This window comes from Acipenser ruthenus, chromosome 48 (genome assembly GCF_902713425.1).
Source record: "Acipenser ruthenus chromosome 48, fAciRut3.2 maternal haplotype, whole genome shotgun sequence".
NCBI classification, from domain to species: domain Eukaryota; kingdom Metazoa; phylum Chordata; class Actinopteri; order Acipenseriformes; family Acipenseridae; genus Acipenser; species Acipenser ruthenus.
This window is the reverse complement of record NC_081236.1, coordinates 6,196,221-6,223,276: the sequence shown is the minus strand read 5'-3', so window position 1 is coordinate 6,223,276 and position 27,056 is coordinate 6,196,221. Positions and strand designations below refer to the sequence as shown.

At 41.9% G+C, this 27,056-nt stretch overlaps 2 protein-coding genes across 6 annotated transcripts; one reads left to right on the top strand and one right to left on the bottom strand.

Annotated features, from left to right (window-relative positions):
• Window positions 1–420: 420 nt before the first annotated feature.
• On the bottom strand, window positions 421–22,105 carry LOC131721180 (high affinity immunoglobulin gamma Fc receptor I-like; the record flags this gene model as incomplete). Its single annotated transcript, XM_059014504.1, has 6 exons — window positions 21,880–22,105; window positions 8,323–8,445; window positions 5,078–5,113; window positions 3,672–3,965; window positions 1,587–1,868; window positions 421–485 (listed from the first exon to the last, which is right to left on the bottom strand). Coding segments are annotated over exons 1-6 (1,026 nt in total), but the record flags the coding sequence as incomplete, so codon positions are not given.
• Window positions 13,500–26,047, top strand: LOC131721210 (zinc finger protein 570-like). Of its 5 annotated transcripts, none has more exons than XM_059014629.1 (3): window positions 13,500–13,598; window positions 19,723–19,954; window positions 23,183–26,047. In XM_059014629.1, exon 3 carries the CDS (start codon window positions 23,218–23,220, stop codon window positions 24,586–24,588), a length of 1,371 nt encoding a protein of 456 aa, XP_058870612.1. In that variant the 5' UTR covers window positions 13,500–13,598; window positions 19,723–19,954; window positions 23,183–23,217; the 3' UTR covers window positions 24,589–26,047. The 5 variants fall into 5 exon arrangements, with proteins under 5 accessions (XP_058870612.1, XP_058870615.1, XP_058870614.1 ...); XM_059014632.1 differs by lacking the exon at window positions 13,500–13,598 and adding an exon at window positions 13,606–14,174; XM_059014631.1 differs by lacking the exon at window positions 13,500–13,598 and adding an exon at window positions 17,593–17,885.
• Window positions 26,048–27,056: the final 1,009 nt, after the last annotated feature.

Sequence of the window (27,056 nt, the reverse complement as noted above, 5' to 3'; positions counted from 1 at the left end):
CTCTCTCTGCTTTATTACAGCTTCTACACTATTCAGAGTGTGAGAGTTACTCAGACCAGGAAGAGCTTTCATATCAGAAAACTTTGCTAGGACCCGTTACTTCAGCACCTGAGTTGTGTTGAGAACATTAACACAGCTGGAATAGACTCCAGTGTGAATGTATCTGTGAGACATTACAGACAGAGAAGGGGTGTGGACTGTCTCTGTTAGAATGAACCTACCTCTCACTGACACCCGCACCTCTGCAGAGTCACCAGAGTAAGGGGAGGAGTCCCACCTCCACTCCGCTGTGCACTTGTAGGACCCCTCGTCACTCTTTGAAACATGAGCCACACTCAGTTCTGTGCCAGCCCAGGACTGTAACTCTCTATTATCTTTATAAAATGCAGCCCTGGTAACTGTATAACTCCAGACACGACACCTCAGAGTCAGACTGTCTCCCTCAGTCACAGGCTGACGGGGAGTCTGCAGGATCACCCATTGATCTGAAAAGACAGAAAGAGTTCAGATCAGCAGGGCTGAGAGACGGGTCAGGATTGAGGAGTCTGCAGGATCACCCATTTATCTGAAAAGACAGAAAGAGTTCAGATCAGCAGGGCTGAGAGACGGGTCAGGATTGAGGAGTCTGCAGGATCACCCATTGATCTGAAAAGACAGAAAGAGTTCAGATCAGCAGGGCTGAGAGACGGGTCAGGATTGAGGAGTCTGCAGGATCACCCATTGATCTGAAAAGACAGAAAGAGTTCAGATCAGCAGGGCTGAGAGACGGGTCAGGATTGAGGAGTCTGCAGGATCACCCATTGATCTGAAAAGACAGAAAGAGTTCAGATCAGCAGGGCTGAGAGACGGATCAGGATTGAGGAGTCTGCAGGATCACCCATTGATCTGAAAAGACAGAAAGAGTTCAGATCAGCAGGGCTGAGAGACGGGTCAGGATTGAGGAGTCTGCAGTTTTACACACATGTTTGTAATGCTCTTTTATCTCATCATGTTATAATTTTTGATTCCCTGTTATGAGCTATATAAACTTCCTACAGGGTGGAAAACAAATATATTAGGAAACAATTTCCCAAGTGTAGATACCCCTTGATTTATATTTTCTAAGGGTATTTGAACCCCAAATGACTGAACATAAAAATATGAAATCCTGTGACAGGGTCTTGTCACTTTGTAGAAGCTTGTATGGAATCTTTCAAACACACAGCCTGAAAATGTTCTTTCTGTAAAACACAATGTTAGATATTCCAACACGTGGAATCTGGAGAACTGCAGAAAAAAAGACAACCCAGCTCTCAAGTGCTAGGGCTGGGGTGTGTGTGTGTGTGCGTGTGCGTGTGTGTGTGGCGGGGGGGTAGTGGGGTGGTGGGTAGGTGTCTTAGGTTTGCTATTAAATCATTTGAAACCTATTTCTGCCCATTTGCCCAGCTGCTATCTGAAAACAGCAATAATTCATACTGACTGGAGATCCAGAGACAGCTTTACTCATATCAGCAATCCGATCAGTAGCTTACAATACCCTCTTAGCCAATCCGAGTGCAGGAGTATTCAACAGGGTCTGAATATTATCTAGAATGTAAATGACTTACTGGACACAGTTAAGGTGACAGCATTACTGCGCTCCTGTCCTGATGCAGATTCACACCAGTACACTCCACTGTGGGACTCTTGAGCGGAACTGATTTTGCACCGATCACCATATCTCTTGCTGTATTTATCACTGCACCCTGCCTCTTCACGTCCATCTCTGTACTGTTTAAACCTCCATCCAGCAGAGCCCCCCTCCACCTCACAGCTCAGGGTGACTGTCTCTCCTATGAATATCTGTGCCCAGGCAGGCTGCAGGGTCAGGACAGCCTGAGGATGACCCTCTGAAAGAGAGAACAGGAAAGGATTAGGACACATTCCCCTACAATCAGTTAGGAGACAGATTCCAGCCCCCCAGCAGCATCTCTGCAGTGATACAGTAGGAATAGAAGCAGTGTGACCCATTGGAGGCTCTACTTGTGATACAGTAGGAATAGCAGCAGTGTGACCCATTGCAGGCTCTACTTGTGATACAGTAGGAATAGCAGCAGTGTGACCCATTGCAGGCTCTACTTGTGATACAGTAGGAATAGCAGCAGTGTGATCCATTGCAGGCTCTACTTGTGATACAGTAGGAATAGCAGCAGTGTGACCCATTGCAGACTCTACTTGTGATACAGTAGGAATAGCAGCAGTGTGACCCATTGGAGGCTCTACTTGTGATACAGTAGGAATAGCAGCAGTGTGACCCATTGCAGGCTCTACTTGTGATACAGTAGGAATAGCAGCAGTGTGACCCATTGCAGGCTCTACTTGTGATACAGTAGGAATAGCAGCAGTGTGATCCATTGCAGGCTCTACTTGTGATACAGTAGGAATAGCAGCAGTGTGATCCATTGCAGGCTCTACTTGTGATACAGTAGGAATAGCAGCAGTGTGACCCATTGCAGGCTCTACTTGTGATACAGTAGGAATAGCAGCAGTGTGACCCATTGCAGGCTCTACTTGTGATACAGTAGGAATAGCAGCAGTGTGATCCATTGCAGGCTCTACTTGTGATACAGTAGGAATAGCAGCAGTGTGACCCATTGCAGACTCTACTTGTGATACAGTAGGAATAGCAGCAGTGTGACCCATTGGAGGCTCTACTTGTGATACAGTAGGAATAGCAGCAGTGTGACCCATTGCAGGCTCTACTTGTGATACAGTAGGAATAGCAGCAGTGTGACCCATTGCAGGCTCTACTTGTGATACAGTAGGAATAGCAGCAGTGTGATCCATTGCAGGCTCTACTTGTGATACAGTAGGAATAGCAGCAGTGTGATCCATTGCAGGCTCTACTTGTGATACAGTAGGAATAGCAGCAGTGTGACCCATTGCAGGCTCTACTTGTGATACAGTAGGAATAGCAGCAGTGTGACCCATTACAGGCTCTACTTGTGATACAGAAGGAATAGCAGCAGTGTGACCCATTGCAGGCTCTACTTGTGATACAGTAGGAATAGCAGCAGTGTGATCCATTGCAGGCTCTACTTGTGATACAGTAGGAATAGCAGTAGTGTGACCCATTGCAGGCTCTACTTGTGATACAGTAGGAATAGCAGCAGTGTGACCCATTGCAGGCTCTACTTGTGATACAGAAGGAATAGCAGCAGTGTGACCCATTGCAGGCTCTACTTGTGATACAGTAGGAATAGCAGCAGTGTGATCCATTGCAGGCTCTACTTGTGATACAGTAGGAATAGCAGCAGTGTGACCCATTGCAGACTCTACTTGTGATACAGTAGGAATAGCAGCAGTGTGACCCATTGCAGGCTCTACTTGTGATACAGTAGGAATAGCAGCAGTGTGACCCATTGCAGGCTCTACTTGTGATACAGTAGGAATAGCAGCAGTGTGATCCATTGCAGGCTCTACTTGTGTGTTTTGAGTGAAATAATTCATGAGGAATCTCTCTGAATATGATTATGGTCTTGAACACAAACATATAAAGTGGAGGTCTATGATCAGTGGGGCAGCAATTAGTCCAATTTACAGTAGCTGCTGTTAATAAACTCACCAGACACAGTTACTGTCACAGGATCACTGTGTTAATAAACTCACCAGACACAGTTACTGTCACAGGATGACTGTGTTAATAAACTCACCAGACACAGGTAATGTCACTTTATCACTGAGCTGTGAGTAGAGTGGCTGATCTACTCTTTGTCCTCGACAGCAGTACTGGCCCTGGTCAGATACAGCAGCTGCAGTGATTGTGTAGCTGTCACCAGTTATACTGCGGCCAGCAGTCTGGAGCACTGGAGTGTCCTCACTGTCTTTGTACCAGAGATATTTCCAGCCAGCAGAACCCCCCTCAACCCCACACCTCAGCGTGACTGTCTCCCCGGTGAATATCTCTGGGAATGGAGGCTCCAGGGTGAGTGTAGTCTGGGGCAGCTCTGTAGAAACAGAGAAGATGAGAGAATTAGGATCTCTACTGCAGAGAGACAGAGAGAGAGAGAAGAGAGATACTGTTAGTGTGCAGCATGTGACATTTCATTAGAATGGTGAAATTACTGATAAATGTATAAAAACAAAAATTGTTAGAAATGCTGATTACATTCTGTAAATATATGAAATATTCATGATGGGACGTAAAACCAAGGTCCTATTGTAAGTGACTCTGCAATGAAGCCACCACTAGGAGGCAGCACTGCACTCACTCCTCTGTGAGAGGGATTCATTATTTTGAAATATATAATATGACAGACCACGGTTAATCCAGATTTCAATGTGCAATTCTGACTGAAGCAGACAACAAATGAATACTAACCAGCGTTTTTAACCCCATCTTCTGATTACCTTTACTGACATTATCACAGGTCCCTCTTTTATTGTGTTTGGCTCCTCCCCTGTTTTTTACATTGATGTGAGTTCAACCACAACACATGAAGTACAGGAAGCAGCAGAAACATTATCTGTCGTGTTTGAAATATCTGCATGTTCCAAACTGAAGTCTATGAGACTAGAGACAATACAAGCTCTTCTACAAAAGAACATGAGAAAATCACTGCCTGTCTGGTCACTGGAAACCCTAACAATTGTTCTTACTCAATTTAACTGAGTTACATTCATTACTGTGTTGTTGCAAATAATGTATTCATTAAGAAGCACTTATGTAGTTGAATTGGTCAGCCAATGTAATATTGTCATTCAAAGCGTTCCAGCAATACCACACATAGCCTCTAGGTAGAGCACAGTATGGCACTGTAATGGCCAGTGTTTGCTGGAGTCATTCATTGTTTTATTTAACCAAGTTATATTGTTATAGTGGACAGAAGAAAAAAAAAAAGCTGATTTTAGAAATGTGTTTTTTGTATATAGATGATTAGGAAGCAGGATGAGAATCTTTACCAGTCTCTTCACTTTGTGACTGCATTGCCACAGCCTATTTTCAACACACACACCTAACATGAAAAGTGTCATTTCTCAAACGAGCTTCATGCTTTTCCCTCATGAATTGTAAATCCTGTTTTTTAAACTGTGTTCACATTGTAAACTGTTCTCTTACCTTCATACTGTCTGGAGCAGCTCACTACAGTCAGCACTGAAAAACACAACAGAGACAGTGAGGGACTAGACCCTTATAAAAGCACCACAGTCATGTTGCTGTTTCCAATGCTTTTACCATTGTTATACCATGCTCATCAGTTATAGGTGCCTGCCATACATACATGTAACATGTGCTAACATAGGGAGAAGTAAGAGCCAGCGCCATCTAGTGATCTGACACTTTTGATCAGGTTTCCTTCTCTTGTTTTGTTAGTAACACACTGCTGTGCACTACTTGGTGCTGGTGTATATAATAATATAAAGACACTCTAATCTAGCCTATATTAAATATGTATATGACAGGCAGCTCCTGAACTCATAGTCAAAGCACCTTAACACAGACTTACCAAATAATACAAACACAAGATTTGAGTCATTTCAATAAGAACCCTGTGAATGATTGTAAAGGTGAGGGAAGAGTAAAAACAAAGCAAGACAATGTCACATCATAATAATCCTTCATTAACTTGGACACACGCATGGGGTTTAATAAACTGACAGATCTGTAGCTGTAGTTCAGTATTCATACTGGTTCCAGTGTTCATAGTGAAGAGAAGAAAGCAGACTAGAGTTGTGAATTCAGTTCAATAATGGGTGTGATAAGTGCAACAGGGAGAAGGCTGGGCACACACTGCTGACCACACACACCGCAGGTGAGCATCTTAACCCCTATGCAAAAGATCCAGGCACCTCTGCATGTGTGCTTATAGAGCTTTTAACCTCATCTCACCAGCAGGGGTCAGAATCCACAATGGCAGTGCATCACACAACACTGCCTGTTACACTGGCAGCACGATTATCTATTAGTCTATTAATTGTGATCCATAAGGGTGAATGATTGTATTATTTTGCAACAGAGGTATATGTCTAGTGGTACATAAACGCTATTTTTAAATTCTAATCAAATTAATTCAATAAATACAATAGGAACATTTTCTAGCAGTATCATGCATTGTAACATTTCAATTGAAATGACAAGCATTGACACAGTCCTGTGAAAAACAACACATTAAAAGACAGCAGACCACAGGACATGCTCTTACCCCACAGTGTTCAACAATGACAAACAGTTGAACCCTTTCTAAGATACAGACTTTATAATTGATGTGGATTCAACTTACACTACAGGAAACATGGTTAGTATATTATAGCATGATCACAATGAATCACCAGCCCTCCTTATCCTCTCAGTCCTGAATGCTACAGTAGTGTGGTAGGATGTGTGGGTGATTCACTGATACAGTAAGGAATGGTTAGTATATTATAGCATGATCACAATGAATCACCAGTCCTCCTTATCCTCTCAGTCCTGAATGCTACAGTAGTGTGATAGGGTGTGTGGGTGATTCACTGATACACTACAGGAATGGTTAGTATATTATAGCATGATCACAATGAATCACCAGTCCTCCTTATCCTCTCAGTCCTGAATGCTACAGTAGTGTGGTAGGGTGTGTGGGTGATTCACTGATACACTACAGGAATGGTTAGTATATTATAGCATGATCACAATGAATCACCAGTCCTCCTTATCCTCTCAGTCCTGAATGCTACAGTAGTGTGGTAGGGTGTGTGGGTGATTCACTGATACATTACAGGAATGGCTAGTATATTATAGCATGATCACAATGAATCACCAGTCCCCCTTATCCTCTCAGTCCTGAATGTTACAGTAGTGTGGTAGGGTGTGTGGGTGATTCACTGATACACTACAGGAATGGCTAGTATATTATAGCATGATCACAATGAATCACCAGTCCTCCTTATCCTCTCAGTCCTGAATGTTACAGTAGTAAAACTGATATAAACACAACATACAAGATAAAACATGCTTCATACACATGGGGAATCAGCATATAGGAACCACCTAAACTTTCCAATACTATAAAATGCTTTTCAATGCTATAAAACTTAGAACGAGGGCAAATGTTGCAATCAACATTATTAAATAGCAATACAAAGTATATTAGTAGGATTTTACATTCAGCTCTCAGAAATCCATAAATAACACAGGAGACCCACAATCACTGGGTAATGAAATAAATACTTTAATCATAGAAAACGGTCCTTTCCTCTTGTGGGAACGAGCCATTACTAATGTAAAGTTTGTATTTCACCTCCTAGCAGTGCTAAATGTGAATGAGCCATTACTAATGTAAAGTTTGTATTTCACCTCCTAGCAGTGCTAAATGTGAACGAGCCATTACTAATGTAAAGTTTGTATTTCACCTCCTAGCAATGCTAAATGTGAATGAGCCATTACTAATGTAAAGTTTGTATTTCACCTCCTAGCAGAGCTAAATGTGAACAAGCCATTACTAATGTAAAGTTTGTATTTCACCTCCTAGCAGTGCTAAATGTGAACGAGCCATTACTAATGTAAAGTTTGTATTTCACCTCCTAGCAGTGCGAATGTTTGTTTAACTCCCCCTCCCCAGATTGTGTGTGTGGCCTGTGAAGCAAATATCAAATTCAGTGTATATTTCTTCAATAGTATGTAACACATGTTGCTAAAGCTGATACCATTCTGGTAAAGAAAGAAATAACACTGAATAAATCAAGCGCTCGTGTGCTCGCTTCCTGTGCTCAGTTTAACACTTTGTTTCAACAGGAAGTGTCAGTGAGCTGCTGCAGCTACAGTTCAGACCAGTTCAAAGGGCCTCAGCAGCATCAGCATACATTACTGTGAGAGGACTTTCTGTATAGAATAAATAAAATACAAGCCTGCTGGTTTCCAGGTTCTTCTCATTGATCAATGTAGTAATCCTGCACATGCATGTTTTTATTCTTTAGCACACTTCCCTGTCCTGTACCATGTGGTATCCTGCAGTTCCATACTTCCATTTGATTTACTTACATTGACTAGCTTTTCTACACTTTACCACACTTTTACCATGAAACTCTTCCCTGCTTCACCATGCATACAGTGTGTTTCACAATACTCTGTCATTTACCTGGCTTGAACACTCTGCTTTTACCATGAAACACTCCCCTGCTTTACCATGCATACAGTGTGTTTCACAATACTCTCTGTCATTTACCTGGCTTGCACACTCTGCTTTTACCATGACATTTCCACAAGACACCACCTCAAAATATAGATTTTGAATTAGTCTTCAAACCCGGAATCTTTCACTCTAACTGTCCCCAAACCAGATGGATAATCAGCAGCATGTTTAATAAAGCACCAGCAATAATACTTACATATCAGTGCAGCGACTTCACAAGCCTGCATTCTGTCTGGAGACACTTTCAGAAAGATGAGCTCAGTGTAGAATCTGTAGACATACAGTTTCCTCCCACTGTGCCTATCTCTGATTCTGTCATCTGACACAATATAACTACGTGATCTCATTGCGGGGAATATTACATTTTACACTATGCATCTAACAACTTCTTTGTTATTTAAGAAGTTAAAACTTCCATAGCCCCTCACCATGACACACTACTCTATTATTATTTATTTCTTAGCAGACGCCCTTATCGAGGGCGACTTACAATTGTTACAAGATATCACATTATTTTCTACACATTGTTTGTTTATTTATTTATTTTTTTTATATACAATTACCCATTTATACAGTTGGGTTTTTACTGGAGCAATCTAGGTAAAGTACCTTGCTCAAGGGTACAGCAGTAGTGTCCCCCACCTGGGATTGAACCCATGACCCTCCGGTCAAGAGTCAGGACCCCTAACCACTACTCCACACTACTGCCCTAACACATAAATCGTGAAATCTGTGATAACTGTGAAAAGAATACAGTCTTACCTATGAGTAAGTGTATCCCTCAATTTCAGGGTGCTCCCATTACACCTACTCTGTGGATGCATGGAGATGCACTATAAAGAAATCATTGCAATACTAGATTAGTAACATACATCTACTAGAAACACACATCTACATGAACTAGACAAACCCTCACAATGACACACTGTAACATAAACACTCACACTGCACCTGCTCTGTGGATGCATGGAGATGCACTATAAAGAAATCATTGCAATACTAGATTAGTAACATACATCTACTAGAGACATACATCTACATGAACTAGACAAACCCTCACAGTGACACACTGTAACACAAACACTCACACTGCACCTGCTCTGTGGATGCATGGAGATGCACTATAAAGAAATCATTGCAATACTAGATTAGTAACACACATCTACTAGAGACACACATCTACATGAACTAGACAAACACTCCCCCTCACAGTGACACACTGTAACATAAACACTCACACTGCACCTGCTCTGTGGATGCATGGAGATGCACTATAAAGAAATCATTGCAATACTAGATTAGTAACACACATCTACTAGAGACACACATCTACATGAACTAGACAAACCCTCACAGTGACACACTGTAACATAAACACTCACACTGCACCTGCTCTATGGATACATGGAGATGCACTATAAAGAAATCATTGCAATACTAGATTAGTAACATACGTCCTCAGCCATAGTTGTAAAATCAAGACTGCATCCAGTGAATGTGCACAATGTGAATGTGACAGACAGACATTTCTTCATATTCCCAGATTCTGGTTCTCTCAATACACTAAAGAACACCCTCACCAAGTGTCACCACAACTGCACTTCAAGATAGAAATGTGAATATGAACCAGGTAAAATCTCTATTAACAAAACTAATAGGGACCAGGGGGTGTTCAGATGATCAAATTGTTCAGATAATTGAATTAAAACTGTGAAATTGTTTATATGACTCCCAGTAAAATATATGATACTGCTTTATCTTTAAATACATATTGTACAGTACTGAACTGTACTGTAAATACCTGAGGCTGAGGGCTGAATACCACATTTCAATGACAACAGGGCAGAAGAGCACAGCACACAACAAGACAGGTTAACAAGGGGCTGCTTGGATAACAGAGGGGTTCAGATCATCAAGGTTTAGACGAGGATGTGCATCCCCAGCAGGGATAATACATGTTAAAGAATGAACAGGGGTAGGACCAGATAGAAGAGCCTGAAAAGAGCATCACTGCTGTGCTTGTGCTGACAGACACAAGTCATCTTGACATTGGAGAGGGGAAGTACTTCCAGGGACAGTTAAACAAAGGCCATCACGACATTGAAACTTCCTCATTATGCAAAGGCCTTGATACTAAAATAAATGTTCAGTTTATATTTCCACACTTTTATTTTGGTGCTCATGAAGCTGCTGGGTTGGCATCACTGGAGGTTTTTAATCCAGAGAGCTGGGATAGCATGAGCAGTGGTAATGTGAGCTACCTGTGAGCTCCCTCACTCTGCCACTGGAACCATGTCTCACTGCCCAGCCAGTCTGTGACATCTCTTTTGGAGGCTGCCTGCAATGATGCACGAGGCAGGAGCAGCTTCAGGCTGGATTGAAGTGACTGTTTGTCCAGGGGGTCCCCCTCTGTCCCAGCAAGGAGTCTCCCTCAGAGGGGTGAGGCTCTACAGCGGCTGAGCCTTTGAGGAGGGGTGACAAGATCCCCCAGAGCAGAGACACAGAGAACACCACACTTGTAGGTTTGCATTCAGCAGGAGAATAGTTAGAGTGAAACCCTGCTTCAATGTTCCCCTCAGATTTTCACATGAATTGTTTTTCATTATACCACAGCTTTATAACAGATCTTTGTTTAATTATTTTCTAAGGAGCAGACCAGAACTCGTCATCTAAAGATGATTGAGGGCATGTTTGGTATCAAGCTGCTCAGCTCAATCTCCCCTTTTCAGAATCCCCTCTTGTCAGTTTAACAGGGGGTGCAGGGCTGCATTCCAGTATTCAGGCTCAATTTAAACCCTGCCTGACTTCACTTCCTCTCACTAACCACAGACACGTATTTCCTTCTCAGAAATGAACACAGAGCTGACTGACTGCAGAAAAGGAGAAGTGTGTTCTGATGGGCACATTAAAATGACTGCAGCATCGGAATATATTTTAAATAAAATAAAATAAAAAGGGTTTACATCTGACCACTAGGATTTAACTCTAGTCATTACCATTGCAGGCATGGAGATTACACACACAGAGCAATGAACTGGGTGAGGAGGTGATTGAACTCTAGTCATTACCATTGCAGGCATGGAGATTACACACACAGAGCAATGAACTGGGTGAGGAGGTGATTGAACTCTAGTCATTACCATTACAGGCATGGAGATTACACACACAGAGCAATGAACTGGGTGAGGAGGTGATTGAACTCTAGTCATTACCATTGCAGGCATGGAGATTACACACACAGAGCAATGAACTGGGTGAGGAGGTGATTGAACTCTAGTCATTACCATTGCAGGCATGGAGATTACACACACAGAGCAATGAACTGGGTGAAGAGGTGATTTACAAAGAAAAGAAACAGGAAGATTCTTAGAAGTTACATTTTTTTTGATGAGAGTTAATTACGTTTCACAAAACAACAAAGATTTTGTTTCGATCAGCCATCAATTTTTTTTTACATTTTCCCATTAGTAACACAGTAGAATATTGAAGGTATCATTTAAAAAGATAAATGGGTTAAACATAATAATCTAATTATTAGAAGACTTAAACACTAAACACAAATGTTTGTGTACATTCACTTTATTATGCAGCAGTTTAAACTAAGAATTAAAGAATGCTTTATATTGTGGAGCACATTATTTTTATGTGTGTATTGTATCACAGAAATATCAGTAATGCTGCTGTTTGAAATATCTAGGCCCGCCCTTTTTTACTGAACTCATTCAAGGAGGAATGTACATCAACCAATGCAGTCTAAACTGTACAATGTAAAAGCTGAACAGTGTTTAGGTGCCACCTACTGGATACATTGAAGCATTGCAAATTTAACGCTGTAACTTTTAAAGAGCTACAAGCTAACGCCACTCAAATAGAATATCGGTGTTATTAATAAAACCTAAGAGATGTCTCGTCATGTTTTAATAATAAACGCTTTCTGCAATGCACACATTCTGTAGGCTGCTTATTCACCTTCACTTGTGTTGCTTCTCCTGAATGAATACCCTTGGTACAGACCGGGGACAACAACTACAGACCCAAATACAGCTTTACAGAAAGTACTGTTGGGCGCAGTAATATAAATGCAGAGTATTGTATGAGAATATTTACCTTTGTTTCCAATCCTCGCAGTCATAAGCAGTTAAACTACTAAAACATTTTAAAAGATACTGTAACTGGACTGTTTAATACAAACCTCTCACTCTCTGACATATATGATCTGATTTCATTATTCATTCAATACATTTAGTTTATTAACCTGCTCTGTCACTCCACTGGGTAGTTATTCATATAATAAAAAGCATTTCATTCAAAAAGCTTTAGTTTTCTAACGCCTCTCAGGGTTTTCTTGTGGAATGGGACGCTTTTTAATCACAATAAGACACCTCAGGACATCTTTTCAAAGCTTTTACGCCAGTCTTTAATTAACTCCTATTTATTTTAAAGAGGTAAACCACCTGTTCATTTTACAAAACTAGAACCACACAGCTGAGTAATACACTGTATTTCAAGCCCTCTTCAGCACTCTCAGTGTGTTTAGTTTTTCATGTTGTAACATTAACATGATGTCTTGTCCTTTTTTAAATCAATAGCAGTTCATTAAAGGCTGGAGGAAGCGCTTTGATAAGGCGTCCCCTCGAGTCTCACAGAGCAGCGCACTCCTTGGCGTGTCTCATTGCTGGTGACTCTTCTGCTGCTGTGGACGCGGCTCTGTTGCCTGGTTTAGTTCGCAGCGCAGTCTGAGGAAGATTCTAAATCTGTGCCGCTGGACAGCAGGGAGGAATACTGTCCTGGATAAAGAATAGGAGACAATCATACAGTTTAAGAGAAACTAAATAAAAGCATGGGGTAGAAATAGCAGAGGTTACTGCCTGGAAGTTTACTCGTAAAGAATGACCTTTCTGCGACCCTGTGCTGTATTTACCAGAAACAAGTTCACACGCCCTGAACCTGCAAGACTAGCGAAGAGAAAGCTATGAAACTGCGAGCATGCCTGCGCCATTGTGGATCTGTTTGTGACAACGGCGCTCAACTTGAATGAACCTGATATACTTCTAAAAACATTATCAGGGGTATCGCGTTAGTGTTTGAACATCTCATTCGGAAGAAGAGGACGGGAAATATCAATATAATTACACGAAACACAGATTATATATCTGCGTGAAACTCGCAGCATCGACGCTGCTGCCGCCGGATAGAGAAAGGACTATACCAACTCCGGCATGGGGGAGGGGTTACCTGAATTCAAATTGTATTCACTGGGAAAAATATAGAGCTACAAACAGCTCGTTACGGTGATACAATTGAAAGTGTTGTTTATTTTTAATTAAAAGATCCCCGGTATCACGATTCCCTCTGCGGTTCATATTAGATGACTTGTTAAACCGCACTGATCGGTTTGTATTTTGTGATTGGTATATTCCTCGTTCTGTGGGAGACAGACCCGTTCAGACACTGAGGGAGAGCAGAGAGGAGGTGAGAGAGTCTGCATGGAGCTCTACAATGTGTTTATAAACTACAGAGCGCTGTTATATTGTATTATTTTGAAAGGTCCGGGTTGTAGTGTGGTAGGAGCGCGTTGTTTTATCCGTTCAGACACTGAGGGAGAGCAGAGAGGAGGTGAGAGAGTCTGCATGGAGCTCTACAATGTGTTTATAAACTACAGAGCGCTGTTATATTGTATTATTTTGAAAGGTCCGGGTTGTAGTGTGGTAGGAGCGCGTTGTTTTATCCGTTCAGACACTGAGGGAGAGCAGAGAGGAGGTGAGAGAGTCTGCATGGAGCTCTACAATGTGTTTATAAACTACAGAGCGCTGTTATATTGTATTATTTTGAAAGGTCCGGGTTGTAGTGTGGTAGGAGCGCGTTGTTTTATCCGTTCAGACACTGAGGGAGAGCAGAGAGGAGGTGAGAGAGTCTGCATGGAGCTCTACAATGTGTTTATAAACTACAGAGCGCTGTTATATTGTATTATTTTGAAAGGTCCGGGTTGTAGTGTGGTAGGAGCGCGTTGTTTTATCCGTTCAGACACTGAGGGAGAGCAGAGAGGAGGTGAGAGAGTCTGCATGGAGCTCTACAATGTGTTTATAAACTACAGAGCGCTGTTATATTGTATTATTTTGAAAGGTCCGGGTTGTAGTGTGGTAGGAGCGCGTTGTTTTTGTGTGTGTGTGTGTTGTATTTGTGAAGCGGCGTGTCTGTGTCAGCGCGTTTGTTTTTATTCACATCCCCCAGTTGCAGTCTCGTGCCACGGCATTCACACAGTGACGTAATAATAATAAAACAGACATTCGCGCGTTTATTAAAAACTTGTAATTCAGCGTTTTACAGTTTTTCACTCAGAATACAGCCCCACAAACATATACCTACCTACCTATATCTATCTATCTGTCTATAATGAAGAAAAGTGATTAGCAAACTGAAACACTTTTAGCAATTAGTTGATTATTAAAATCATACGTTTTTAGTTGATTAATTATTTTCTTCATTGAGTATTTCTAGTGACTGATGATTATCCTGTTAGTTACTGATTCTCTTTGAATGTAGAGCTGATGAGTATCCTGTTAGTTACTGATTCTCCTCGGATACAGAGCTGATGAGTATCCTGTTAGTTACTGATTCTCCTCGGATACAGAGCTGATGAGTGTCCTGTTAGTTACTGATTCTCCTCGGATACAGAGCTGATGATTATCCTGTTAGTTACTGATTCTGCTTGGATACAGAGCTGATGAGTATCCTGTTAGTTACTGATTCTCCTCGGATACAGAGCTGATGAGTATCCTGTTAGTTACCGGTTCTCCTCGGATACAGAGCTGATGAGTATCCTGTTAGTTACTGATTCTCCTTGGATACAGAGCTGATGAGTGTCCTGTTAATTACTGATTCTCCTCGGATACAGAGCTGATGAGTATCCTGTTAGTTACTGATTCTCCTTGGATACAGAGCTGATGAGTATCCTGTTACTTACTGATTCTCCTCGCATACAGAGCTGATGAGTATCCTGTTAGTTACTGATTCTCCTCGGATACAGAGCTGATGAGTATCCTGTTCGTTACTGATTCTCCTTGGATACAGAGCTGATGAGTATCCTGTTAGTTACTGATTCTCCTCGGATAGAGAGCTGATGAGTATCCTGTTAGTTACTAATTCTCCTTGGATACAGAGCTGATGAGTATCCTGTTAGTTACTGATTCTCTTTGAATGTAGAGCTGATGAGTATCCTGTTAGTTACTGATTCTCCTTGGATACAGAGCTGATGAGTGTCCTGTTAGTTACTGATTCTCCTCGGATACAGAGCTGATGAGTATCCTGTTAGTTACTGATTCTCCTTGGATACAGAGCTGATGAGTATCCTGTTAGTTACTGATTCTCCTTGGATACAGAGCTGATGAGTATCCTGTTAGTTACTGATTCTCCTCGCATACAGAGCTGATGAGTATCCTGTTAGTTACTGATTCTCCTCGGATACAGAGCTGATGAGTATCCTGTTAGTTACTGATTCTCCTTGGATACAGAGCTGATGAGTATCCTGTTAGTTACTGATTCTCCTCGCATACAGAGCTGATGAGTATCCTGTTAGTTACTGATTCTCCTCGGATACAGAGCTGATGAGTATCCTGTTAGTTACTGATTCTCCTCGGATACAGAGCTGATGAGTGTCCTGTTAGTTACTGATTCTCCTCGGATACAGAGCTGATGATTATCCTGTTAGTTACTGATTCTGCTTGGATACAGAGCAGATGAGTATCCTGTTAGTTACTGATTCTCCTCGGATACAGAGCTGATGAGTATCCTGTTAGTTACCGGTTCTCCTCGGATACAGAGCTGATGAGTATCCTGTTAGTTACTGATTCTCCTTGGATACAGAGCTGATGAGTGTCCTGTTAATTACTGATTCTCCTCGGATACAGAGCTGATGAGTATCCTGTTAGTTACTGATTCTCCTTGGATACAGAGCTGATGAGTATCCTGTTACTTACTGATTCTCCTCGCATACAGAGCTGATGAGTATCCTGTTAGTTACTGATTCTCCTCGGATACAGAGCTGATGAGTATCCTGTTCGTTACTGATTCTCCTTGGATACAGAGCTGATGAGTATCCTGTTAGTTACTGATTCTCCTCGGATAGAGAGCTGATGAGTATCCTGTTAGTTACTAATTCTCCTTGGATACAGAGCTGATGAGTATCCTGTTAGTTACTGATTCTCTTTGAATGTAGAGCTGATGAGTATCCTGTTAGTTACTGATTCTCCTTGGATACAGAGCTGATGAGTGTCCTGTTAGTTACTGATTCTCCTCGGATACAGAGCTGATGAGTATCCTGTTAGTTACTGATTCTCCTTGGATACAGAGCTGATGAGTATCCTGTTAGTTACTGATTCTCCTTGGATACAGAGCTGATGAGTATCCTGTTAGTTACTGATTCTCCTCGCATACAGAGCTGATGAGTATCCTGTTAGTTACTGATTCTCCTCGGATACAGAGCTGATGAGTATCCTGTTAGTTACTGATTCTCCTTGGATACAGAGCTGATGAGTATCCTGTTAGTTACTGCTTCTCCTCGCATACAGAGCTGATGAGTATCCTGTTAGTTACTGATTCTCCTCGGATACAGAGCTGATGAGTATCCTGTTAGTTACTGATTCTCCTTGGATACAGAGCTGATGAGTATCCTGTTAGTTACTGATTCTCCTCGCATACAGAGCTGATGAGTATCCTGTTAGTTACTGATTCTCCTTGGATACAGAGCTGATGAGTATCCTGTTAGTTACTGATTCTCCTCGGATACAGAGCTGATGGGTATCCTGTTAGTTACTGATTCTCCTTGGATACAGAGCTGATGAGTATCCTGTTAGTTACTGATTCTCCTTGGATACAGAGCTGATGAGTATCCTGTTAGTTACTGATTCTCTTTGAATGTAGAGCTGATGAGTATCCTGTTAGTTACTGATTCTCCTTGGATACAGAGCTGATGAGTATCCTGTTAGTTACTGATTCTCCTTGGATACAGAGCTGATGAGTATCCTGTTAGTTACTGATTCTCCTCGGATACAGAGCTGATGAGTATCCTGTTAGTTACTGATTCTCCTTGGATACAGAGCTGATGAGTATCCTGTTAGTTACTGATTCTCCTCGCATGCAGAGCTGATGAGTATCCTGTTAGTTACTGATTCTCCTTGGATACAGAGCTGATGAGTATCCTGTTAGTTACTGATTCTCCTTGGATACAGAGCTGATGAGTATCCTGTTAGTTACTGATTCTCCTCGGATACAGAGCTGATGAGTATCCTGTTAGTTACTGATTCTCCTTGGATACAGAGCTGATGAGTATCCTGTTAGTTACTGATTCTCCTCGCATGCAGAGCTGATGAGTATCCTGTTAGTTACTGATTCTCCTTGGATACAGAGCTGATGAGTATCCTGTTAGTTACTGATTCTCCTCGGATACAGAGCTGATGGGTATCCTGTTAGTTACTGATTCTCCTTGGATACAGAGCTGATGAGTATCCTGTTAGTTACTGATTCTCCTTGGATACAGAGCTGATGAGTATCCTGTTAGTTATTGATTCTCCTCGGATTGCTGACTTTTAATTCTCTCTCTCTCTCTTTCTGAAAAATAACAGTATATCGACCCAGTTTAGTCTCTGTATACCTAATGTTTTATTTTATTTTACTGCAATTTTGCTAAGCATGATTTGAAGAGAAGTCTTAGACTACTGTCCACCTTAACGTGTGGGTCCAGTTATGTTTAGAACAACCTACGTAAGTATTTAAATGACAGTAGCCACTGATTTCTACTGAAGATTAAAGAAATTGTGTATTTCCTTGAATTCCTGCCACATTAGAGGAGAAGGGCAGGTATTGTCTTAGGACTGGGTTTTTTTTTTTTGCAACTGTACCCCTTCTGTCGGGAGGTTTCAGTTGAAGTACCCTTTACAGTTTTCGCTCACTGAATGGCACCAGTTGCAGTGAAAGGCAGAATAATTTGATTAACACATTCTTTCCCATTTATTTAATATATTGTACTGGTGTATCTGGTCCGCAGCAGGAATAAATGGAGGCAGCACAGGATGCAGTTTAAAGCAGTGTAAACTGCTGTTTTTATTGAAGCGCTGGAACAGCAGGCTAATGGACGCTCTGTCATAAAATGGTTTAGCTCTGATAGCCAGCTCCAGGACACACTCTCACACAACTACACAACACGAACCTGAGCTGCACACAGGCAGCTCCTAAATACAGTCATGGTCCAATCGCTCAGATCCTCGGTCCTGCGCAAACAGGTGGCTGGCGGAACTGAACACAAATCACAGTGCAGCCAACACAGACCCTCTCATACAGCTGCACTGTGCACGTGACACCCCAGGCACCTCACACAAACAGCGGAGAAGACAGGACAGCACACACACACACACACACACACACGCACACACACAGAGCAATACACTAACAGCTGCATCTGCGGTTCACTTTGAACTGCTAAACAAAGATGAAAAAATTATACACGGTGTTTTAGAGAATATATAATACTGTTAAAAAAACCATTCCTTTCTTTTACTTTCATTTTGATTTGTGTATTTCTGAGTCGTCCTGCGTACCCCCTATGACCCTTAGAAGCGGTACGTGTACCCCTGGTTAAAAACTCCTGCGTCAGAAAATGGATGGCATTAGAAATCATTATGTGAGTTTATAATTTACAAAATAAAACAGAACAGCACAGAAATCTAATAGCCGTGTGTGGCAGAGCGGTTGCAGTACTGACGTCACGGACCAGGAAGAAGCAATACAAAACAAAGGCAAAGGTAGGTAGGGGAAACGAGACGCGTTTGCGCTCAGGTTTTAATAATAAAACAAACAATAAACAAAACACTTTATACCAAACAAAAGGGCTCGATGGCCAAAAATACCTAAACAAACAAATACCGAGTGGTACAGCGATAGCAGTTGCTTCGGATGCGTGATCTCATTCCAAACCGTCCTCCCATCTCTAACTCAAAGGAAAATCTCCCACTGTTAGCCTGGAGCTAGTTCTTTTAAGCTGTGGCTAGAGCCTTAATTAATTATCAATAAAACAATGACCTTATTGAGGCTCCAGCCACATTCACACAGGTTTTTAAATTAATAAACTAAACGAACAATAAAAACACGGCTTTCCCACCGTCAAATACAAATATAATAATAATACGAAATATACAAATAATAATACAGGGACGAGGTGTACCCCATCACACAGTGTTATTAATGTGCAAGAATAAACTGGATTGGTGGACTGCATAGATAATAATAAATGGAAAAAAATAAATGGATCATTTCTGCCATCTACTGGTCGCTTTTATTAACTTTGATTCAATTATAAAATCCAGAATATTTAAATAAAAAGCTACGTTTGTGTATAAACTGATCTTTCTGTCCTTCTTAATATGTTATAGAAATATAATTTTAATGAAGTGTATCTTTGTTGCCTTTTCCAGTTTTAGTCTGATGTTATAAATTAAAACACAAAGGGAGACCTACATTTCAAAGTGATTTTTAGTATTGCTATGTGAAAGAAACACGTGTGTAAGGGAACCGAAGCAAATAATATATTAATTATATATTATAGAAGAGAACAAAGAGAGACTAACAGCACGCAGGTGACATCCAGGGAGGGGCTGACGTGTTGAGCGTGGAACTGCAAGAGAGGGGTTTAAATATGCAGTGCAGTCTAGTCTACACAGATTACCTTTCGCTGTCCGTTTGAGCTGCCTATTTACCCTGAAGAGAAGAATTGAACGGTCAGAGCGAGTGACTAGAGCACTAGAGCCGTGCTGCAGATCCCACTGACAATACCTGAAGTAAGTGTCTCTATCTTTTTATTCATCTTTTAAATCCACTTGACACTCGCCAAATCGTGTCTTACTGTAACTGAACAGTTAATGTGTTCCTTGGCAGGATTGTAATTGTGTGGAATGCTTTGTTTATTATGAATATATGTTTGAAATGATTTAGTAACAGTAAATATTTGACACAGATGTTGTAAGATCTTAGTTTGTAACACAAGCACGTAATGTTTGTGGCATGTAACTTTTGTCTATGAAATTCCTGATGCTCCTCCAGATGTTGTTTTTAGGACTCTGTTAACAGAACAATTCTACCCATTTCAAAGTTAGGTTAATTACATTAAATGCCTTATTAAATGTCACAAGCACCCATGAGAGTTACAAAGTATTTATCCTCATCATTGGTCTTTGTGGTTGTTTGATTGAAAGTATAAAAACAACTAAAGGAAATGCTTTCTTGAGACTGAAGGTGACATAGAGAACAGATAGCAATACTTAATTGCCTATGAAGTACAAAATATGACCATTACCTCATGGGTATTTATCCTTAAAGACCCAGTAACCCAGTAACCTGAATAGACCCAGTAACCTGAATAGATTCAGTCATGCCCGTCCCGAGGGCATAAATAGGCTGCATGCACAGATCTCAATATCATTTTTCCTTTCATCCGACCTGATCGAGAGAGATAAGTGTTGAATGTACTGTTATCTGCTTATTTGCTTGTGTAATTACACTGTTAATGTGATTATAATTAGATGATGTTTACGTGATTATAGTCGGGTACTTGTGTTCTCTCTCAGGCTGCTAGCTTCGTTGAAAATAAAAATGTTATTTTGTTAGGGAATTTATACATAATTAACAGTAATTGAGTGTTCACTGTTGCAGTGCCATTTCGAAGGCTGTCACGGCTCTGACAGCTGGCTTTCCCCAGTCTTACGACTGTGTCGGTTTGCCAGAAGCGCTATAGGTTGGCACCCCTATAGTCTTCTTAATTGTAACTGTAGGTCCAGGCCTACTCCATTCCCACCGGTACAAATCTGTACAATGAACAAGGTTATCACTCTGATTCACTACGCAGTCGCTAGGCTAGCTCTGCGTCGGGTCTGATTGCTTGCAATCTTTCCCGCAGTGTTTCGTGCTGCCTTGGGCTCTGACAGCCGGCTTTCCCCAGTCTTAGGGCTGTGTTGGTTTGACAAAAGCTATATAGGTGGGCAGCCTTATATACTGCTTCTGCAGTAACTGTGGGTCACAGACCTGCTCCGTTCCTGACACAGTATATGTACAAAACAGTGAACGAGGTTACTGCACTGGGGTACCCGAATTGTACGAAGTGTACCACTGAACCGGACCGTACCCAAGGTACTGGACCGAGTTTAAAACCACCGAGTGTTGAACCACCACCGAACGGTACTATATAGAGCGTACCACCACCGAGTAGAACACTCACTGAACTGTGCCTTGCAAGGTACTTTACAGTCACTGTGCGGCTGGGAGCCGATCGGGTCATTTTGGTTCATTTTACTGTCTGCTCTGTTCCACCTCGGTTCATCACCACCATTCAGACTCGGTTAAAAAGGGGGTATTGTGATACACAACAGTGACACCATCTCTGGTCCAAGACCAGCGGACGCTTTCAGTTTCGACTTGTGCTGTTTTATATATTTTTTAAATACAGTACTTTGCTACATGTGCTGTTTGACTGCAGCTTCTAGCGGCAAGTGCTACAAAGTACTAATATATATTAGTAGAGAGAGAGATAGGTAAGCGCCGGCTTGAGCAGATTGAAGCAGCAGTTGTCACAGAGTTTACTGCTTGCTGCATGCCAGGGTTTTACCCTTGTGACATTTGCAAGGCCAATCTCTCAGTAGAGGATAAGCACGACAGTTGCTCTTCCTGTTTGGGACCGGAGCATGCAAAGGGCCACTCGCAGGCCGCGGACTCTGTGAGTTCTGCACGTCCTTCTCTCGGCATACGCTAGATAAACGGGTGTCTCGCAGCTCCGTGAAGTGGTCCACGGCTTTACCACTTTGACAGGGCTCCCTAGCATCATCCCTTAAGGGGTTGGCTACATCCTCGTCTGAGGGTGCTGTGCCATGGGAGAGCAGGAGAGTTGAACGAGTGGCATGGTCTTCCTCATCATCCTCTGCCTTTCCTCCCCTCCTCATGTTTCTAAAAAGAGGAGAAAAGGTCACCGGTCTCATAGATCAGTGGACTCTGAAAATCTGGACAAGCTCTGGGAAGCTGTTTCCCAGCAAGGCACAGTAATGGCTCAGCTGTTGCGTGAACACACTGCTCCACCAGCCCCCTCTGTTCTCTTGGAGCAACAAGGGGCACCAAGCACAGGCTCGCAACTAGACAATCTGCTTTCCATTGCCACCTCTGAGGAGATGGGCGATCCAGAGTTACCCTCTTTGGATCACCCAGTGCCAGTGGCTCACCCGTCTCTGTCAGCAGAGCTTCTGTCTCTGACAGTAGTGACATTCCAGAGGCTTATGGGCTTTATGGCAGTAGCTTCCCAGACCTTTCCTTTGAGTCTTTTCCACATGCGCCTTCTCCAAGCCTGGTTCAAAAACAGGGTTTTTCAGCCCACATTGAACCATGTCCGCCTGCTGACAGTGTCTCGGCACTGTCTGGAGGGACTTTCCAAGTGGGCACATCCTGCACGCCTGCGCTTATCGGCTGAATGTCGTGGATCCACAAATCCCTGGGTTTGGAACAAGAGTGTTAAGGGCGGCCTCGAGCTCGACCCTTACAGCAAAAACATAGAGGTGAGTTCTCCCTCAAATCTTTTAGCTCCAGCTACTTGTGCTGAGGGTTCCTAATGGTAGCACGCAAGGCGGCCTGGGTCGAGCTTGTGGCATTCCAGTTGTCTGCATTAATTGCCTTGTAACAACTTTGGTATGTCTACCCATTAGGTAATGGTTACATTTCATACTTGATAGGGAATGTTAGGTTATTATCATAACCCTGGTTCCCTGAATAGAAATGTAACCATTAACCTTCAAGGTCACTGCATCTATGATTGCAGCAGTCTTGAAGGAAAAATGATATTGAGATCTGTGCATGCAGTCTATTTATGCCCTCGGGACGGGCATGGCTGCATCACAGGCTTTGATGAGCAGTCTTTGTTAGATCTATTCAGGTTACAGTGTCTTTAAGGATAAATTCCCATGAGGTAATGGTTACATTTCTATTTGAGAGAAACAGGGTTATGATAGTAACCTAACTTTTTATGTTTTCAGGACTGCCTTATCTTGGTGAAAGTGAAGGAACAAAGATGGAATCTGTTTACATTAAACAGGAGGAGGTTGTGGAACTGGCACCTATCTGCATTAAACAGGAGATGCCTGAACTGGAGCCTGTCCACATTAAAGAAGAGACTGAACTGGAGCCTGTCCACATTAAAGAAGAGACTGAACTGGAGCCTGTCCACATTAAAGAGGAGACTGAACTGGAGCCTGTCCACATTAAAGAAGAGACTGAACTGGAGCCTGTCCACATGAAAGAAGAGACTGAACTGGAGCCTGTCCACATTAAAGAAGAGACTGAACTGGAGCCTGTCCACATTAAAGAAGACACTGAACTGGAGCCTGTCCACATTAAAGAAGAGACTGAACTGGAGCCTGTCCACATTAAAGAAGAAGACAATGAACTGGAGCCTGTCCACATTAAAGAGGAGACTGAACTGGAGCCTGTCCACATTAAAGAAGAGACTGAACTGGAGCCTGTCCACATTAAAGAAGAAGACAATGAACTGGAGCCTGTCCACATTAAAGAGGAGACTGAACTGGAGCTTGTCCACATTAAAGAAGAAGACAATGAACTGGAGCCTGTGCACATTAAAGAAGAGACTGAATTGGAGCCTGTCCACATTAAAGAAGAGACTGAACTGGAGCCTGTCCACATTAAAGAAGAGACTGAACTGGAGCCTGTCCACATTAAACAAGAGGAGACTGAACTGGAGCCTGTCCACATGAAAGAAGAGACTGAACTGGATCATGTCCACATTAAAGAAAAGACTGAACTGGAGTCTTTCTGCATTGAAGAGGAGTCTATTGACTTGCTGTTTAAGGATTCAGAAAACATATCCCTGCCAAAGATATCACATCAATGTACTGAATGTGGGAAGAACTTCAGTCAGTTAAGAAGCCTAAAAAGACACCAGAGAATTCATACTGGAGAGAAGCTGCATCACTGCAGTGACTGTGGGAAGAGCTTCAGTCAGTCAGGACACCTAAAATCACACCAGCGAACTCACACTGGAGAGAAGCCGCATCACTGTTCTGACTGTGGGAAGAGCTTCATTCGGTTAGGAAACCTAAAACAACACCAGCGAATTCACACTGGAGAGAAGCCGTATCAATGTATTGAATGTGGAGAGAGCTTCAGTATGTCAGGAAGCCTAAAAAGACACCAGCGAATTCACAGTGGAAAGAAGCCGTATCATTGTGTTAAATGTGGGAAGAGTTTCAGTCTGTCAGGAAACCTAAAAAGACACCAGAGAATTCACGCTGGAGAGAGGCCGCATCACTGCTCTGACTGTGGGAAGAGCTTCAGTCAGTTAGGACACCTAAAATCACACCAGCAAACTCACACTGGAGAGAAGCCGCATCACTGCTTTGACTGTGGGAAGAGCTTCAGTCAGTAAGGAAGCTTAAAAAACAGAGGTGAATTCACACTGGAGAGAAGCTGTATCACTGCACTGATGGTGGGAAGCGCTTCATTCAGTTAGGAAGCCTAAAACAACACCAGCAAATTCACACTGGAGAGAAGCCGTATCACTGCACTAAATGTGGGAAGAGTTTCAGTCTGTCAGGAAACCTAAAAACACACCAGCAAATTCACAGTGGAAAGAAGCTGTATCACTGTACAAAATGTGGCAATACATTTGCTTTCTGTGGTTAAGTGAAAAGACATATATACCAGTTTTGAAAATGCAGATGAAGCTGATAGAAATCAATATTCCAGGCAGTGTTACAATGGTCCTTGTTTTCGGTCCTTCCAGTCCAGGTCTTTGCTTCAACCAGATTGTAGATTAATGAATCAACCTTCTTATAAATCATTCAGGACCTAATTGGAAGTGAGGGCCACTGCTTTATACCAATCAAAACTGAGTGTGATGCTCCAGTGATATTTTTTGAAAGGAATCCTGTCTATGTGCCAGCCTAAGGGTGTTTAATCATGCTTTAGCATAAATGTGAGAATGAGTGTGTGCCAAAGCAGCTGTGCTTGCATTTTAATCAGTAGTATAAGTAGGCTATGACTACCTGCAACCTTTATGAATTGTGTATGAACCTGAATATGGTTATTATTATGGGGGGTATCAATTTCATTAATAGGGGTAATGAATACTACATGAATAACATCATGAATAAGGGCCGGCATGACGACATGAATAGGCCACTGCGGTCGCACAGACATGGTTAAGGTTTGAATGAAAGTCCTGTTTACAGTCGGTTTTACAAGCAGCTCAAAAGGGAGGTAACATCCCACCAATATGCATTTTTATGTGTGGTCGGATTGGCAGGCTCATCAAACCATGTGAATGGGGTAGCATTTGGCTGAATACTTTTTGAGATACAGAGTGGCAAAAAGCAGCATTTTTTTTAATATACCTGTATCTCAAAAAGTATAGCAAATTAAGGAACCACACTTGGCATACACATAGTCCCAGGGGTGTAGATGTGCAGCGGGGTATTAATATTTTTTGGGGCTCCTAGATTTACAGAAACTGAACCCCAAAGATAATGGTCTGACGTCACTGCTGCCTGACGTTGTTGCTAGGCAGGGACTTGCGACTGTTCCATTGCACTGAATAGGGAGACATGGAATATATAGTTCAGCACACACGGGTCACATCTGCGTTTCTGTCTGGATTAAAACTGGTAATCAGTGATAATATTTTTTTATTTGTTTGTGCCTTCAACACTGTGGAAACTAATAATAATTTGTTAATTTATAAAATACTATTTTCATTTTCCCCTCTCTCTTTTGTTGTTATGGTACGGTCGGGAGTTCAATGATACCATTCCATTCCATAAACAAATCTATGCTGCTGTCAGTATTAAAACTGTTAAGAACTTCTCTGTGCTATTAAATAATAAAATGAAAGTGACCCTGTGTGTAGTGTTACTTATTATACAATTGAATTAAACTGGTGGGGGCGCAGCCTCTAGCATGTATCTAGTACAGCAATTGCAAGCAATGACACTGTTACAGTACAGATTTCTTTCAGAGGTACTGATGTGCACATTTAGCAAAGTTGAACAATAACAAAATGTTGACAACAAGACATGAATGATAACATGCTCCTATCTAGAGTTTTTAAAAGAACATTCTGAAATGAAAAGGGAAATACAATTGACTCGAGAAGCTGTTTTGGATTATTACAGTAATTACATGGTTATTTGTGCACTGTAATCTAAAAAGAAAAAAATATATTTTAAAAAGAAACAAATGGGGGGGGCTGTGTCTTCATTTTATTTTAGTAACAGGTTAAACAACTGAAGGTATAGTAATTGCCCTGTTTATTGTTCAATAGAAATGTCTTCATAAAAATAGGGTTACAGCTCAATAGAGGAGAGAAGTCTTTACCCTGGGTTCACACAGTGAAGTAGTGAAGGGTCCTTGAATAACACACCATATTGAGCGTGGCCCGATCAGGAATTGACAAATCTTGAGATAAGCAAAACATACAATGCAGCAAGGGAGAGAATCTCATTGACATGGCCATTTGGACACACTCTATATACAGAGGCTTGCTGCTATTCGATTTCATTTTGACACTCCATATACAGAGGCTTGCTGCTATTTGATTTCATTTTGACACACTCCATATACAGAGGCTTGCTGCTATTCAATTTCATTTGGACACACTCCATATACAGAGGCTTGCAGCTATTCGATTTCATTTTGACACTCCATATACAGAGGCTTGCTGCTATTCGATTTCATTGACACACTCCATATACAGAGGCTTGCTGATAGTCGATTTCATTTTGACACACTCCATATACAGAGGCTTGCTGATAGTCGATTTCATTTTGACACACTCCCATATACAGAGGCTTGCTGATAGTCGATTTCATTTGGACACACTCCATATACAGAGGCTTG

Bases quoted from the DNA above. Each gene is read 5' to 3' on its own strand.
- LOC131721210 (XM_059014629.1), top strand. From the start codon at position 23,218: ATGGAATCTGTTTACATTAAACAGGAGGAGGTTGTGGAACTGGCACCT.